This window comes from Petaurus breviceps, unplaced genomic scaffold (genome assembly GCF_028583685.1).
Source record: "Petaurus breviceps papuanus isolate PSGF00001 unplaced genomic scaffold, PetGlider_PUasm1.0 171, whole genome shotgun sequence".
NCBI classification, from domain to species: domain Eukaryota; kingdom Metazoa; phylum Chordata; class Mammalia; order Diprotodontia; family Petauridae; genus Petaurus; species Petaurus breviceps.
In genome coordinates this window covers 10,091,636-10,108,301 of record NW_027185754.1, presented here as the reverse complement: position 1 = coordinate 10,108,301, position 16,666 = coordinate 10,091,636, and the positions used below count along the sequence as shown (strand labels likewise).

Here is a 16,666-nt window from a genome sequence, read left to right as displayed (position 1 = left end):
TTAGCATTGAGGGGAGAAAAAAACATAGAACAGGTGAGAAACCAGGGAAGCTCCCCCCAAAATAACTTAAAAGATATAGGATAATAATTCATAGCTTAGTAACATCTCAGGGTGTCTCCAGATATCTCAGATTTCAATCCCAAATAAATTTCGATGAATAGATAATATATCTCTTTAAGAATGAAGCGAATCTCCCCAATTGATAAATGGTCAAACGATATGAACAGGCAGTTTTCAGAGAAAGAAATTAAAGCTATCTATAAGCACATGAAGAAATGCTCTAATTCACTATTGATTAGAGAAATGCAAATCAAAACAACTCTGAGGTACCACAACTCACCAGTCAGATTGGCTAAGATGACAAAACAGGAAAATGATAAATGCTGGAGAGGATGTGGGCAAATTGGAACACTAATGCATTGCTGGTGGAGTTGTGAACTGATCCAGCCTTTCTGGAGAGCAATCTGGAATTATGCCCAAAGGGCTATAAATACTTTCATACCCTTTGATCCAGCAATACCACTCCTAGGGTTATATCCCAAAGAGATCATAGAAATGGGAGAAAGACCCACATGTACAAAAATGTTTATAGCAGCTCTTTTTGTCGTAGCAAAGAATTGGAAATTAAGGGGGTACCCATCAATTGGGGAATGGCTGAACAAGTTGTGGTATATGCATGTTATGGAATACTATTGTGCTATAAGAAACGAGGAGCAGACGGTCTTCATATTTACCTGGAGAGGCTTAAAAGAACTAATGCTGAGTGAGAAGAGTAGAACCAGGAGAAATTTGTACACAATTACAGACACAACATATGTGTGATGACCAACTTTGATAGACTGGACTCTTCTCAGCAATGCAGTGATATAAGTCAATCCCAAAAGACTCATGATGGAGAGAAATATGTGCATCCAGAGAAAGAACTAGAAAGAACTAAGTTTATATCCAGGTGCAAGCAAAATACCTGATCTTTTTCCTTCTCTTATTTGGTTTTATGTCTTCTTTACCATTTTTCATTCCAGCTGATACAATCCATCCTTATAACCTGACTAATGTATAATGTGAAAGTAGTTACAGATCCTATACTTGACTATAAGCCTCCATGGGGGGGAGGGGAGGGAGGGGGACAAAATGTGAAACTCAAGGAATTGTGGAATTGAATCCTGTAAACTAAAAGGAAACAAACAAATTAATTAAAAAAAAAAAAAAAAAGAATGAAGCGAATCATCTTCCTTCCTTGTCCACTTCCATCCCAGCTTCGATCTTACTTCCCTGCTGGCTTCAGGACCTGTCAGTTCATGACTCAGACCATTTGAGCTTATCCCAAGACCTCTAGAAGCCTTTCCAGGTCAGATGGGGGGCCTGGAGGCCTGTGCAGCCAGCTGAGGATCACTGTGGTGGCAGGAATCTTACCCCTGCAACTTTCCTAGTTTCCTAGACCCTTGGCAGGCATCAAAAGAGCTCCCATGCTCAGACCTCATCTCAGAAGATCCCTTCAGGGCCTCACCCTTGTTGCCCTTCCTAGTGATTCAGAACAATTAGTAAATACAGGCCAAGACCATGCTGAAACTACAGAGGAGGACAGCAGATGCCTTCAGGACTTCCAGTGCTGGGTAGAGGGCTTATTGAGTTGAATTGAACAGGTCTCAAGTGGCTGTGTTGTTGGTAAACAAAGGACAATTTGAGTAAACCTGGGGAGAATTCTAGTGGGGGCAAAAGTAGCACCCCAGTGTGCAAACCCTCCCTCCCTCCCACTGTCCATTGATGCCTGGAGGACAGGTACCTGCTGGCTCCACAAAGCTCCCTCTCAGCCTGCTCCTCTGTAAAGGAGAGTGCCCTGTCTCTTTGACACTACTGAAACCAGAGGAAGCTTTCAAATCTGTATCTCTTTGAAAATCTCCCACTTCCTTCACCCCAGAGAAAGTTGGCCCTTGACATCTAGGAAGTCTAAGGAAGAAGAAATTCTTTAAGTGCCAAGTCAACTTACTTTAGAAAGCACAGCCCTATACCTTGCACTGGGCAGCTTTGACTTGGGCAAACTCAAGGAAGGTAGTAAAAATAGTAGAGTAGAAAACTCAGTATGAGAATCCCAGAAAAGTACCTTCTTTCTGGCAAAAAGCCCCCTCCATGATCCTGGTCTTCTGAAAGATTCCTGACTCATGCAGGCACCAGCATCCAGTTTGCTTATTTCAAGGTCCAGCCTTGATGGCACTACTGGAAGCTTCCCTGACTGGATCTGTTTGAAAAATCCCTTATTTCTCCTTCCTGCCACTAAGGAAGACGGTCCCTGGCATCTCAAAATGCCATAACAAAAAGGCAATCTTTGCAGCAGCTGGTTGGACTAGATGGCCACCAAATTTCCACTCTGATTGATTTTGTGATTATATAACAATTGAGTATAAAATAAATTATTTCTAGAAGATGATGGGACCAACATTGTTTTGGAAATCACAGAATATTTTCTGTCAGGCATTGCTTACTGATATTCTGTGTATATACTTTGAGAGTGCATATAAATTTGTAATATTAAAAAAAATCTGCTAATAAAACAATGTTTACTGGGGCAGGGGGGAATGACACTAAGCCAGCAGACTTTAAATGTACATTGTTTTCAAGGTTCTGTGCTAGATACTGAAAAAGGAAAAAAAAAAAAAGATGAAGAGTCTGCTTTCAAGAAAAAATAGGAAGCATAAAAAGGGACTATATGGGGGGAAGACAAGAAGTCATAAAATCAAAAGGGAACAGAGTGCACAATTCCAGAAGGGTCAGTAGACTCTCAGCCTCATAGAATAATAACGAATAGAAGAATGGCTTAAAAAACTTCAAGAAATACAATGAATGGTAGTGAACATTTTCTGCCCTTCCCACCTCTTTCTCTACCTTCCCCCCTTTCACTCCTGATCCTTCTTGCCAGATTTCTTGGCCACAAATATATGTAATTCCCTACCTAACTACCTCTCTTCTTTCCACTCTCCTTCCTTCCCTCCTTCTTTCCTTCCTTCCTTCCTTCCTTCCTTCCTTCCTTCCTTCCTTCCTTCCTTCCTTCCTTCCTTCGTTCAGTAGTGCAGTGGATGGAGCACTGAGCCTAGAATCAAGAAAGGGCTCTAGTTTTGTAAAATTTGAAAGAAACATGGGTTTAAATTTTTGTTGTTGTTTTAGTCATGTCTAACTCTTCGTAATTGGAGTGCTATTTCCTTCTCTAGCTCATTTTACAGAAGACAAAAATGAAGCAAACAGGGTTAGGTGACTTGCCCAAGGTCACACAGCTAGTGTCTGAGTCCATATTTGAACTCCGGAAGATGAGTCTTCCTGATGCCTGGCCTAGCATTCTGTCTGCCTTGCTGCCTGCCAGGTTTGAATCCTACTTCTAATATTTAATGTGACCATGAGCAAGTTGTTTAATTTCTCTGAGCCTTAGTTTCATAACATTTGAATGAGTATTCAAAAGTTTGAGGTGAAAATCAAATAAGTTAATTTATCATAAAACTTTATGAACCTTAAAATGCTAGATAGATCTTTTTGTCATCATTCATAGTCTATTCATCCATTATCCATTTTCCCTCTTAGGAGAGTTTAAACCTAAATGAGTCAGTACTTTTCCCCAGCAATTAGCCAATATGGGGTTTAGTCAAATCAGGAGAAGACAGAGAGGAAATGTCCCGTTATTCTAAAGGATTCCGCTAGGCTTCTGCCTTGGCTTTCAGAAAGGCAAAGCGTATCATCAGTTGACCTGTGCACTCATGAGAGAAGCACAGCACATGATAGTAATTGCCCTTTCCAAATTCAGATTGTCTACAACAAAGGTAAGACTTCATCAAGCCCTACCCAGTTTAATCAAGAGCACAAGGTATATCAAAGGGCCTTAATGGTTACCTTTCAGCCTTGGAATATGTGGCCTTTAAATTCATCACCTTATGTCTCCCTCTAGGTCCTCTTGAAAGTTTGTTCACATACATACATTCACACATGGAGTTTTAATTTTTAACACTGACAATGGATTTCTCTGTCTCAGTACATCATTAAGATGAAATGTTCAATTTTAGAATAATTGTTTTGCTTCTGATTTAATTGTCTGTTCAGATAGGCTGTTAGATGAGGCAGATTACAGAATATATATACTACTTTTAAGTATCGCAGAGACTTTCTTTTCAGCATCTCTATGAAGTAGATAGGGTGTGACTTACCTTGAGTTACATGGTTATTAAATATACCAGCTAGAAGGAAATTTCTGGTCTTCTGGTTCCCTGTCTAGCATTCCTTCAACTATGCCACAAATGTTCCGTTGTTCGAAGCTCTTGTGATTGTTAAATTTGCTCTATCAGGGTGCAGAGAACACGTCCTGGAAGATGCAAAACCTGAATCCATCAGTGACACACCTGACCTGGCCCTGCCACCTGAAATGCCTATCTTAATTGATTTCCACGCACTGAAAGACATCCTTGGGCCACCGATGTATGAAATGGAGGTGACTGTTATTGTTTCTCTGTTTATCCTGAGATGTTTTAGTCCAGCCATTGCTTATTGTTTTGAAGTTTGGATGTGGAGTTGAGGTGGTAGTAGTCATTTCTGTTTTGTTTGTTTTATAGTTAGGACCTGTTTTCCATGTGGCACAAAAGTGGTATCAAGGTCTTCCTTTACTATAATCTAGTCTACACTGCCTTTTTTTTCCACTATCCAATCCCATTTCGAGAGAAAAGCTACACACTTTCTTGAGCACAACAGGTCTTTTTTTGCACATCTTTATTCTTGGTGTATATTTGCTTTAAAAGTATGATTTCTTAGGATTGAGGGAAAAGCTAATAAAGATAGTTGCCTGAAAACAGCACCAGAGATTACTGCCCATTCAGTTCTAGATTCCATCTTTCAGGATACTGTTCTTCTGCTGTTATTGTTTCCTTTCAGCTCAGCCTCTTGTATTGTGTCTCCACCCATTTCCTTTCCTTCCTACATCACACAAACTTCATACCCCCTGAGCCCCAAGACATAACAGAGCTGTAAAGGAGATGAGAACTTGAGGAAGCTGCTTGAAATAAGTATTTGTCTATGACTGAAGTAGTCTTCCTTAATACATTTTATTCCATTTTTGTATTTAGCTAAGCCACTAGGAAAACTTTTTGGGGAAACGTGTTGTTAACATTAGTGGGGATTTCTTTGTTTGGGGCAGGGCACATCTTTATTCAGAAGTATAACAGGACCATCACCTCATATTCATGACATGAAGGTACATTTCAGCACAGGGTGAGTGGCAGAAAATAATCATCCTTATTAGACATTTGGAATGACTACCAAGGGAAATTGTTTAACCAGAGTCACACTAGGGGTGGGGCAGCCTTATCCCTTTTATGGAAATGGGTTTGTACTTGTATAGAGTTTTCAGTTCATAAATAAAGATTATTGTCCTGGGCAGGAGGTGTGATGGAGAGCAGAATCTGTCAGAATCATTTGGGGTTGCTCATAGGACTTATACTGCCTTTGAAGTTGGGTTTCTTCAGGATTTTGAAGGCCTTAAGATAACATAATCATCTTGAAGCAAAGTTAAACCTTGGGGTTCTTGGCATTGAGCTTTTAGATTATAAAGCCCTAAAAATGGTTTGGTGAGGAAAATAATAATGTGACTGTGCAGTGTCAGTGGGACCACTTTAATCCATTTAATTCCAGCAAAAGTACATTCCAGCAGTTCACTTAGAATAATTAGATTAGGGCAACACAAGAATAGTCCAGTTACGAATGTGGAAGAGGGGAAAGACTGCTGGATTTGGAGTAAGATGCCCTGGGTTTGAATCCCAAGCTTTGTCCTGGGGCCTCAGGCCATCAGTCACTTCACTGGTTTAGATGCAGGGATCAGACTAGATGACCCTGGAGATCACTTCCAGCTCTAATCCACAATGGTAGGGTGGGTATACACTTTAAACGTCCTCCCAACTTTTTTACTGGTATTATTTTTGAAGGTAGTCTGAAACTCTTGGACCTGTGACAAAGGAAAAAAAAGGAGAATAGACTAGAAATTTTATAAGCATAGTTTAGCAGTTCTAAATAGGTAATGCCCAGTGAAGAAATTCCATTTCACTTTGCTTATGGAATTTTTATTCTGTGTGCAAATGAGCCCTATTATACTTACATGAATCTGGAGGGTAGTTTGATAATATACCACAAAACCTTGTTACCCTTTCCAGATTTTCTCTTTGAGCTCTACAGTTTAGGTCTCAGAGGACAGAAGCTTTGATCTTCTCCAAGTTTACAGAGGAGGTCATGTTCTGGGGGTTTCTCCAAGCTATCTAGATAGTCTGATCATTAATAATGGGCATTAGCCCTAACTCATCTCACTGCTCTATGTTTCTCAAGATTCCCCATCTCTATAAAAAGGATAATACTTATACTGTCTACTGTGCCTCACACAGGTGTTGTGAGAAAAGTACTACAAAAATCTAAGCTATGGTTGGAAAGCTGAAATATTAAGTCCTGCTTCTCTGCCTCCTCAGTAGTTAAGTTTAGCGAGAAAATGCCAGGTGGGTAAAATACCATTTTTAGTGCTTTCTAAAATATTTGGTCAAATGTGTACTAAACTCCTACTATATATGTGAGGCATAACAGGAATATGGCATAGAGGACAGAGTGCCGGATGTGGAGTCAGGAAGACCTGAACACATATTCCGCCTCTGGCATTAATTAGGGCAAATCACTTGCTGTCTCAGCCTAGTTTCTTCATCTATAAAATGAGAATAATAACCATGGTACTTCACTTAGTTATGGTGAGGCTTAAATGAGAAAAGATTAAGATAAAACACTGAAAATTTTGAATAAGTGTCAGTTATTATTTCTTCCCTATGCCAATGAAATCGCAGATCTTTCTTGAATTCGTGTATATATTCAAGGCATTGTCAATATCTACCAGAAATTTTTTTTTTAAATCATGTTCCCTTCTTTCTAAAATTCAACAAAGAGAAATTTATAAAAAAAAAAAAATAGCTGCATAGATCCATCTTATCTAGCTAAGATTACTTTTAAAAGTATCTAACGTATTAGTGAGCTAGACCACCACCACCACCCCACAACACCCCCACCCCTGCCTTGTGAGGTTGAATTTCCCAAATGATCAAGGTCAGATGGATTCTTGACACTTATGTACCTGTGATACAAGTTTAGGAGAGTGCCATTATGTTACTTTCAACACAAAGACAACTCCAAATAAGAAGAGTTAGCTCTGACTTTGGGGAAGTCTAGCCATAGTTGGCAGTTATAAAAGAGTCCTAGAACAACAAGTAAATATTCTTATTTTTCCCTGTACAAATTTTTTTCAGTTTTCTGTCTCAGAAAACCAATCATTGTAGCCAGAAGCATCTTTTGTGCTATCTGGTTTTCTGACCACAGGACTTCAGGCCCTTCAAACATCAGTATTATATTTTTGCTTGCATTTCTGAATTTCATTCAAATTTTAGAAAACATCCAATGCCATCCTGAGACACCAGCAAACTCTTAAACTGTACCCTTTGTCTTGCACACGCACACAATAAATGCTGGTATCATGTTTGTTAGAAGTAGAAAATGCCTCTAATTTGTAAACAAGGTGAGTTAATCCTAGTTAACTCAGGTGCTTCAATTGAGGCAAAAAATATTATAGTTTTATTTTGAAATAAAATTTCCATTCTACTATTTTCTTGGCCTTGTGTCAGTTGACACAGCTTAGTCTTGGAAGGTCTTCTTAAATTCCAGCCTGATTTAGTGAGAGATCAGGCATTAGCTCTTCCTTACAACTTTGTTGTTGTTTGTTTTAAGGAAAGTTTGAATTTCCCCTTTCTATTATCTTAATATACCTAATCCATTATGTGGGAGATTCAGTAGAGTTCTTTTTTTGTGGCTGACCCATTGCAGCCTTTTTGTGGTTTAGAATCTGCTGTGATTTGGGTATTCACCTTATCTCCAACAGTGATTAGACTAAAGAGAATTTCCCATTTGTCAAGAATTGCATAGGAAGTCATTTTATAGATGACACTTCTATTTCGGAGCTTTAGAAAGGATGTTGGTTTGGTAATTTCAGGGGAGAAGTATCTTTGTGAAAATGACAATAAAGTCCTGAAAAAGATCCCAAAAAGAAAACTCCTAGGAATATTATAGCCAGGTTCTAGAATTCCCAGATTAAGGAGAGAATATTACAAGCAGCCAGGAAGAAACAATTTGAATATTGTGGAAACACAATCAGGATAACCCAGGATCTGGCAGCTTCTACACTGAGGGATCGAAGGGCTTGGAATATGATATTCCAGAGGTCAAAGGAGCCGGGATTAAAACCAAGAATCACCTACCCAGCAAAACTGAGTATCATGTTTCAGGGGAAAATATGGTCATTCAGTGGAATAGAGGACTTTCAAGCATTCTTGCTGAAAAAACCAGAGTTGAATAGAAAATTTGACATTCAGATACAAGAAGCATGAGAAGGTAAACAGGGAAAAGAAATCATAAGGAACTTGTCAAAGTTGAACTATTAACATTCCTACATGGAAAAACAATCATTGGAACTGATGAAACTTTTCTCAGTGTGAAAATAGTTGAAGGGAATAGAAATACATATATGTCGATATATGAGGGTATATGGGCATATGAATACATATGTGAATGTGTGTATATATGATTACAGGTATACCTAGATAGAGGGCACAGGACCAATTTAACAGGAAGAGATGATACTTAAAAGGTGAAATTAAGAGGAGATGGGGAGAGACAGAATGGGGTAAACTTATCTCATATAGAAGAGGCAAGGGAAAATGGTTACAATGGAGGGGAAGAATAGGAAGGCAAAAGGGAATGGGTTAACTTTATTCTCATTGAATCTGGCTTGAGGAGGGAGTGAAATACACACTAAATAGGGGATCTCACCCTCCAGGAGAGTAGGGGGGGAAGGGGATGAGAGGGGGGATCGTGGAAGGGAGGGAAGTTGGAAGCACCCACTTTTGAAAAGGGACAGGATCAAAGTAGAGAATAGAACAAGTGGGAGGTGGGATAGGAGGGAGGGAAATATAGTCAGTCTTACAATATATCTACTATGTTATTGTTTTGCATTAGCTACACATGTGCAACTTATACTGAACTGCTTGTCTTCCTAGTAAGGGTGGGTGACAAGGGAGGAAGGGAATGAATCTGGAATTCAAAGTTTTAAAATCAAATGTTTAAATATATATATATATATATATATATGTATATATATATATACATATATACTATTATTAATACTATTTTACATGTAATTGGGAAATAAGATATACAGGCACTGGGGCAAAGTGATCCACTATGCCCTACTGGAAAAGTTGAAAGGGGTATGGGAGAAAATATGGGAGAGAGCAGACTGGAGGAGGGGATATCCTGTGGGACTGTTATTTTGGGGCGGTGGGTAGGGGAAAAACGGGGAGAAAATTTGTAACTCAAAATCTGGCAGAAATAAATGATGTAAATCAGAAGTTAATAAAGCATTTGAAAAATGGAAAGAAAAAAGGCAAAAAGAACATTCTAAATTTTATCCTAAAAGTGATAGTCACTGGAGTTTATTATTGAATAGGATAATAAAACCTACATTTTTTAGAAAGATAATTCAGTTTGACAACTGAGTAAAGGATGGATTAGAGGGAAGAGAGATTTTGAGTGAAGGAGAACAAAGCAGCAGGCACTTTCAGACAATCCAGGTGGGAGGTGATGGAGGACTACACCAGGGTGCTGGCAGTGTTAGAGAAGAGGTCATATTTCAGAGATAGAAATGACAGGACTTGATGTGGATTTGGATGTAGAGGGTGAGAGAGGGTGTAGAATTGAGGATGACATTTAGGTGGGGAGGGTGACTGGGAGGATAATGGTACCCCCAGACGTGAAGCTAGGAAGGAAAGGTTTAGGGAGGGGTGAGTTAATGAGTTCAGTTTTGGACATGTTGAGTTTAAGGTTTTCTTGGGATAACCATTTAAAGATGTCTAAAAGGCAGTTCCAGTTTGAGATTTCTAAAAGGTAGTTGGAAATACAAAACCAGAGTCAAGAGAGAAGTTGGAGGTATACAAGTAGATCTGAGAATCATCTGCATAGAAGTGACTATTGAAACGCAATATCACCGAGTGAAGTAGTACAGAGGGAAAAGAGAAAAGGATGCAGGACAGAGCCTCTGGGGGAAATCTGTTATTGGATGTGATATGGATGAAGACCCAGAGATTTGCCCAAAGTCGTACAATCTAGTTAGTGGCAGATCAAGGATCTTGAAGTCATGTCTTTCTTCTATAAATATTTGACAAATGAATTATACTCTGCTTTTTGTTCTGTAAAGCTATCTACAAAGAGCTTGTTTAGAAAAAGAAATTGCTTATTACATATTTCAAAATAATGATTTATACTGAGGGTTATTTGCTTAGATAATCCTGAAACACCATATTGTTTGGTATCCCACTAAATTTTCATCCTCAGACTGAGGCCACATTTGTGAAAGATCTTATCCTAAGCTACAAGTCTATGCTATTCTACACTTAAAAATTAAAATGTAACAATAGGAATGCCATTATATGATTCCAAAAATGGAAGAGAAAGGAGTGGCCAAAAATGAACTAGCTAATAACGAATGTCCAAATGAAAACATTCTGTATTGGTCAATATGGAAGATTCTTAACTAGCTATGGAAACTATTTTGTATACAGTTTACTATAAATTAAGTGGACAAGTATAGATTTTTTAAATAGCTGAATCATGTTATCAGGAAATATTACAAAATAATACATGGCAGCATAGAATAGAGGAGATGCTTCTCCCTGATCTGAGTCAGAGATATGGGTTCAAGTCCTGCCTTTACAGCACCCAGGCTATGTGACCCTAGAGATAGCAACTTCTCAGGTCAATGGCACTGAGGCCTCTCTGAGGCTCTAAAGCAGAGCTGGTGCTGATCTGCACTAGTTAGTAGGGGAAGTGTGCTCACCTAGAGTTCTTTACCCAGTGAAATCCCATGTATTGTTAGAAATTTTTTGTGTGTGTGAAATGATTTAACAGTAGTAGAGAAATGCCAAGTAAGAGCAAAAAGCAAGACTTATTACTTGTCCTTCTGACATCTTCAATGAAGGAAGCAGATATACAAGTAAATGCTACATTGTTAGGTTTTTCGAAAAGATCACAATGTCTTGAGTATACAAGTTAAAATGCCTCCTGTATTTAAAGGTGCTTCTTTTCAATTATCTTACTCAGTGTTAGCATATGATCGTTGACAAGTAGGTTCCATGTCTTCATTGTATGTTCTGATTTTTTTTCTTCCATAATTCCTTGTTTATTATTTAAAAAAAAAAAGATTTTCACTACACATTGGGGGAGCAGTCATATATACTATTTTTTTCATTTGGGGTTCTCTTTTCCTTGTCTGTCCCACATCTTTTAGCCTATAGAGTTAAACTGTTGAACATTGTATAGAATGGAGCCACTTATAACTAGTCAGATATTTTCAGCCAACCACTCTGAGTTTTCAGATACAAGAAGTGTGTCATAGGCTCACTTTTGAGCTTTGTTAGTTTTTATAATCTAGCTCTATCTAGTTTACTTCCCCTTAAAAGAGGAAGAAGATTCACCACTTGGGATCTATAGAATTTTCAAGTTTAAAAAGGTGGTAAATCATACCATAGAAGCCCCATTTCTGATGAAGAAATCTGTGATGCTGTTAACTAGCTTTTCTCTGCTACTGTTTCTGAAAATGGGAAAGTTGAGCTTCAGAGAGCTCCTTGTAGGCCTCAAAGTAAATCAGACAGGAAGCAAGAAATTCTGGATTATTCAATACAGAAAGGATTTACTATGCCCAAGCTCCCCTTCTTTCACACTACATTGAGGAGAGGGCCTACAATATCCAAGATGAACATTTCTCAAATATTTTTTATATAGAATAGGGTTTATTCCTCTTCATGAAACCAGTGTACACAAAATAAGGCAGGCTTTGGAGTAACAGTGGGGGAATATGCAAGATAGTATTGACACTTGAGTAGCTAGAAACAGCAGGATTGTTCCCTGATAACCAGGGCAGGTGTTAATCCCTCTGGGCCCACACAGTCCTTAAAACCAGAATTACCCCTACTTGGTTTCTTAAAGCTTAAGGTAATGTGTGCCTTAGACAGATGACAACACGGAAGTTGTTACCACTGGTAGAAAGCCAAAAGGTAAGTAGTAAGTGTGAGGTGTGCCAACAGCCTTTTAGATGTTAGTAGTTAAAATTCTTTAGGGGAGCAAAAAGCACAGAGCTTTGCCTGAAGAGACTGGTTGACTCATAGTCTACCTGATAGAAGCCTAAAAATAAGTTGGTGCTTACTTACAGATGTTTGGAAAAGCACAGGCCTCACGCGCTTTGCTGTTCTGTTTTTGTTTTTGAAGGTGTCTGAGCGTTTGAGTCAGCCAGGGGTGGCAATAGGTTTAGTCTGGAGTCCATTAGGTGGGGAGATCATGTTTGTGGAAGCCAGTCGAATGGATGGTGAAGGTCAGTTAACATTGACTGGACAGCTGGGAGATGTCATGAAGGAGTCTGCACACCTTGCTATCAGTTGGCTGCGCAGCAATGCAAAGAAGTATCACCTGACTAATGGTATGTGAACTTTAGACAGCAGCGGTATATAATTCAGTGTTGGATCTGCAATAGTAACTCTCCAGATGAGATGTTTTCTTAGATCATATTTCCCCCAAATTCCTTCACCAAGGTTAAAATAAATTTGAAATATTGTATTCTGATAATATTAAGGAGGTCCCTTACAACTGAGCTTTGAGTCTCCACTAGTGGTGATAGATTTCTTCTTAAATCAGCTATACACTAACTACTTCTGTAATGACAGTGATTAGTAAGGAATAATTCTGGAAAATACAAACACATCTATGAGCTGATTAACCTATTTTTAGTATAGAAACATGATTACTAAAAAGGATAGAAAGTTCTAATCCTCCATCTTTAGTTTTTTTGTTGTTGTTTTGGTGGATTATCACATAGCTAGAAAACTCAGAAAACAACTTTGTTGGGCTCATTTGAGGTTTCAAAGGGCTTTGGGACCCAATGTAGCATATACTAAAATGATCTTAAAAGACTAATGGGAAGGGAAAAACCTAAGTACAAAGACCAAGAAAAATACAGGTTTTGATTTTTTACTTAAAATTTTTTTTTCCTTCTTTAATAATAGCTTCTGGAAGTTTTGATCTGCTTGACAACACAGACATCCATCTGCACTTCCCAGCTGGAGCTGTCACAAAAGATGGACCATCTGCTGGAGTTACTATAGTAACCTGCCTTGCCTCACTTTTTAGTGGGCGGCTGGTGCGTTCAGATGTAGCCATGACTGGAGAAATTACACTGAGAGGTCTTGTTCTTCCAGTAAGTATCAAGAGGGAACCCATTTACATTGATTCAAATTAAGAATTTTCTCAGTTTCCCCATGGAACCACCTAGGTGTAATGGGTTTGTCATCTTTACCCTCACTGCCATGTTTTAAGAATTTTTTTACATAATTCATTCAACAAACATTTATTATGTGTGAAGCACTGGGGAAATTTGGGAGGGAAACAGTCTCTTCCTTCAAGAAGCTTATTTTCTGCAAGGGAGAAACATCTACACAAAACAGAGAATACAGAATACAAAAGTTGTAAAGGAAAAACAATGTAATCGGAAGAGGCTAGGCCACCTACAACTTGGAGAAAGGCTTCGTGTAGGAGGGTGGTGGGAGGAGGAATGTTGTGTATGGAGAACAACAGGCTAGTTTTACTAGAATAGAGGGGAAGAGGGGAGAAAATATAAAATCAACCTGGAAAGATAGATTGGAGCTAGATTATGAAAGGCTTTAAAAGCCAAACAGAGTAGTTTGTATTTTATTGTAGAGACATATGGGAAACACTGGAGTTTCTTAAGCAGAAGAGTAACATGATTGGGTCTATGTAGGAATATCAATTTCGTGACTTTTTGGGACACGGAAAAGGGAGAGATTAGAATCAGGGAAACCAACTGGAAAAGCTGTTGCAACAGTCTTTAATAAGGCCACGAAAGTGGTTATGTGAGTAGAAAAGAAGAATGATGTGAGAGATGTAGAGATTGAATCAACCAAACCTGGCAGCTGAGTGAATGAAGTAGTGCCCTTGACTGAAATAAGGAATGTAGGGAGGGCACGGGAGGAGAAATAGCACAATTTCTGTTTCTGTTTAATATGAGAGGTTTAAAAAAAGACATCTTGTTTATATCTAATGCAGTTGGTAATACAGGACTCAGGAGACTGTAGATGAATATGTAGATCTGTGAATCATTTGCATAGACAGAATATTTGAACATACAGGTGTAGAGAAAGAAAGGAACAGGACCTAGGACAGCACCTTTAGATACTTAGGGTTAAAAAATGGACATGAAGATGAACTAGCAAAGAAGACTTAGAAGGAATGAACAGACAGGAGGATAACTATGGGAAAGCAGTCACAAAAATCTAGGGCGGAAAGACCATGTAGGAGGAAGGGGTTTGGTCACTGTCAAAAGGTGCAACAGAGTCATGAAGGATGAGGAATCAAAAAATCGTAAGATTTAGCAATTAAGAGATAATTAGTAACTTTAGAATAGATTCAGTTAAGTGAAGTTTGAGATTTGGAAGAAATGAGGGTAGACTGATTTTTCTAAGTTTGGCAGTCAGAGAGGAGAGAAAATAACTTGAGGGGTCAAGGGAAAGTATTTTTAATGGTTGGGGGAGAACTGGGAATGTTTTTAGAAATGATAAAGAAGGGGAATGATAGGGGTGGGATAGGATGGAGGGAAATATAGTCAGTCTTTCACAATATATCCACTCTGGAAAGGTTTTGTACATAGCTACACGTGTACAACCTATATTGAATTGCTTATCTTCCCAGTAAGGGTGGGTGAGGGGGGAGGAAGGGAAAGAATCTGGAATTCAAAGTTTTAAAATCAAATATTTAGAAAAATATATATATATTAATTTTTTTTCATGCAGCTGGAAAATAAGATATACAGACACTGGGGCATAGAGATACACCTTGCCCTACTGGAAAGTCAGAGAGAGGACATGTAGGAGAGAGCAGATTGCAGGAGGGCATATTCAGTGGGATTGCTGTTTGGGGGTGATGGATAGGGGAAAGATAGGGAGAAAATTTGTAACTCAAAATCTTGTGGAAATGAATGATGTAAACTAAAAACGAACATAAAATTTAATTTAAAAAAAAAAGACAAACCAAGGAGAAAATATACACAATGGATGGCCTTGGCCATAAATGAAGTTCATTCCCAGGTTTGTTTGTCTGAGATAATGAATAAAACCTCCTCAGAGTAAATGTTGCTGAATGATTTTGATAGAGGAAGTGTGGGGCAAAGCATATTCATTTTTCTCCACCTGGCCCAGGATGTGATGATAGTACACAAGAAAAAAGGTACATACACATGGTAGTTAAAACGATAGCCACAGACACATGCAGTATTGTTTAGAAAAGAGAGTTCTAAAATGAAGGAAAATTTATTAATGATAGAAGAAAGTTAAAGGGAGGGCAAAGGTAAATACCTGGAAGGGGGGTTGAGGGGATGTGGGGATGAGAAAGCAGGAAGTATACGGAGATGGTAGGGAGGGTCATCTGACCACCTGATGATTGTGTCTCCAGGATTAGGAGAGGATGATGATAAATAGAAGTTTTTCTCCAGACAAATCCTACCATTTGGGCAAACTATTATAGGTAGACTCTCCAAGGATAAATTATTCTTTGTTACCTTCTAATTATTTCTTCCCATAAAGGTATCTTAAAAGTGTTTAGGAGAATGTTTTTCTTAATTTCTACGTAGCAGCATCTGAGGCCTTAATTTATTTAAATGTCATTGCATCTTCATGCAAACAAACACATACCTGTTTTTAGCCAAGTTTTAAAACTTTTGCTGCAGTCCTCACCTTTCCAAATCTATTTAGAAAAATACTCCATATGCCATGAATATATACACATCAAATACATTGTTTATAAAGCTACAAGCTATAAATCACTATTATTAAATATGAAACCCCGTGACTCTTTAGATTTTAATTATCACACTACTGTGAGATTTATATGAAAGAGTAACAGTTCTACACTCTACTACAGAGTATTTGAGTGGAGTTGGGGGACTGTGATCCTGTTTGGTTACTATTTAGGTTATACTGTAGAACCGGAATGCCCAAGTTCAGATCCCAGCCCTTCATGTATTTCTTGTATGACCCTGAATATGTTAATTTACCTTTCTGGGTCTCCTCAGTTTATTCTTCTGTAAAACAAGGTTAAACTAAAAATGATTTAAGGTCATTTCCAGTTTTAAATTCCACAACCTTGGGACTTAAAATAAATTCACTAACGTTTACAGAATTTTGGAGTTGGCTAGTTAGTCCAACTAACTAGTCTGATAGAATCCCTTCTCCAGCAACATCCCAGACAAGATGCCATCTAGCTTACTAGTAGCTATATAGCTCTTGTTGTGGGGGAGCTGCTGCTTTTACCCTGTACCTAGATTTGCCTAATGTAACTTCCTTGCACTGTTCTTACTTCTGCCCTTAAGGGCTAAACAAAACCAATATAATCCCCTTTTTTACTAATAAACCTTCAAACACTTCTAAGAGAGATACCATATTTTCTATACCTCCACAAATCCTTTCCTTCCTAGCCTAAACATAAGCTACATGTATATATAGCTATATAT

At 38.4% G+C, this 16,666-nt stretch overlaps 1 protein-coding gene across 1 annotated transcript in view; it reads left to right on the top strand.

Moving 5' to 3' along the window:
- Positions 1-16,666, top strand: part of LONP2 (lon peptidase 2, peroxisomal) — a 125,630-nt gene that overhangs the window by 106,910 nt on the left and 2,054 nt on the right. The window contains exons 12-14 of the mRNA XM_069082548.1: positions 4,323-4,465; positions 12,361-12,568; positions 13,152-13,342. Of these exons, the coding sequence (XP_068938649.1) occupies positions 4,323-4,465; positions 12,361-12,568; positions 13,152-13,342 (542 nt within the window). The remainder of the gene's footprint in view (positions 1-4,322; positions 4,466-12,360; positions 12,569-13,151; positions 13,343-16,666) is intronic.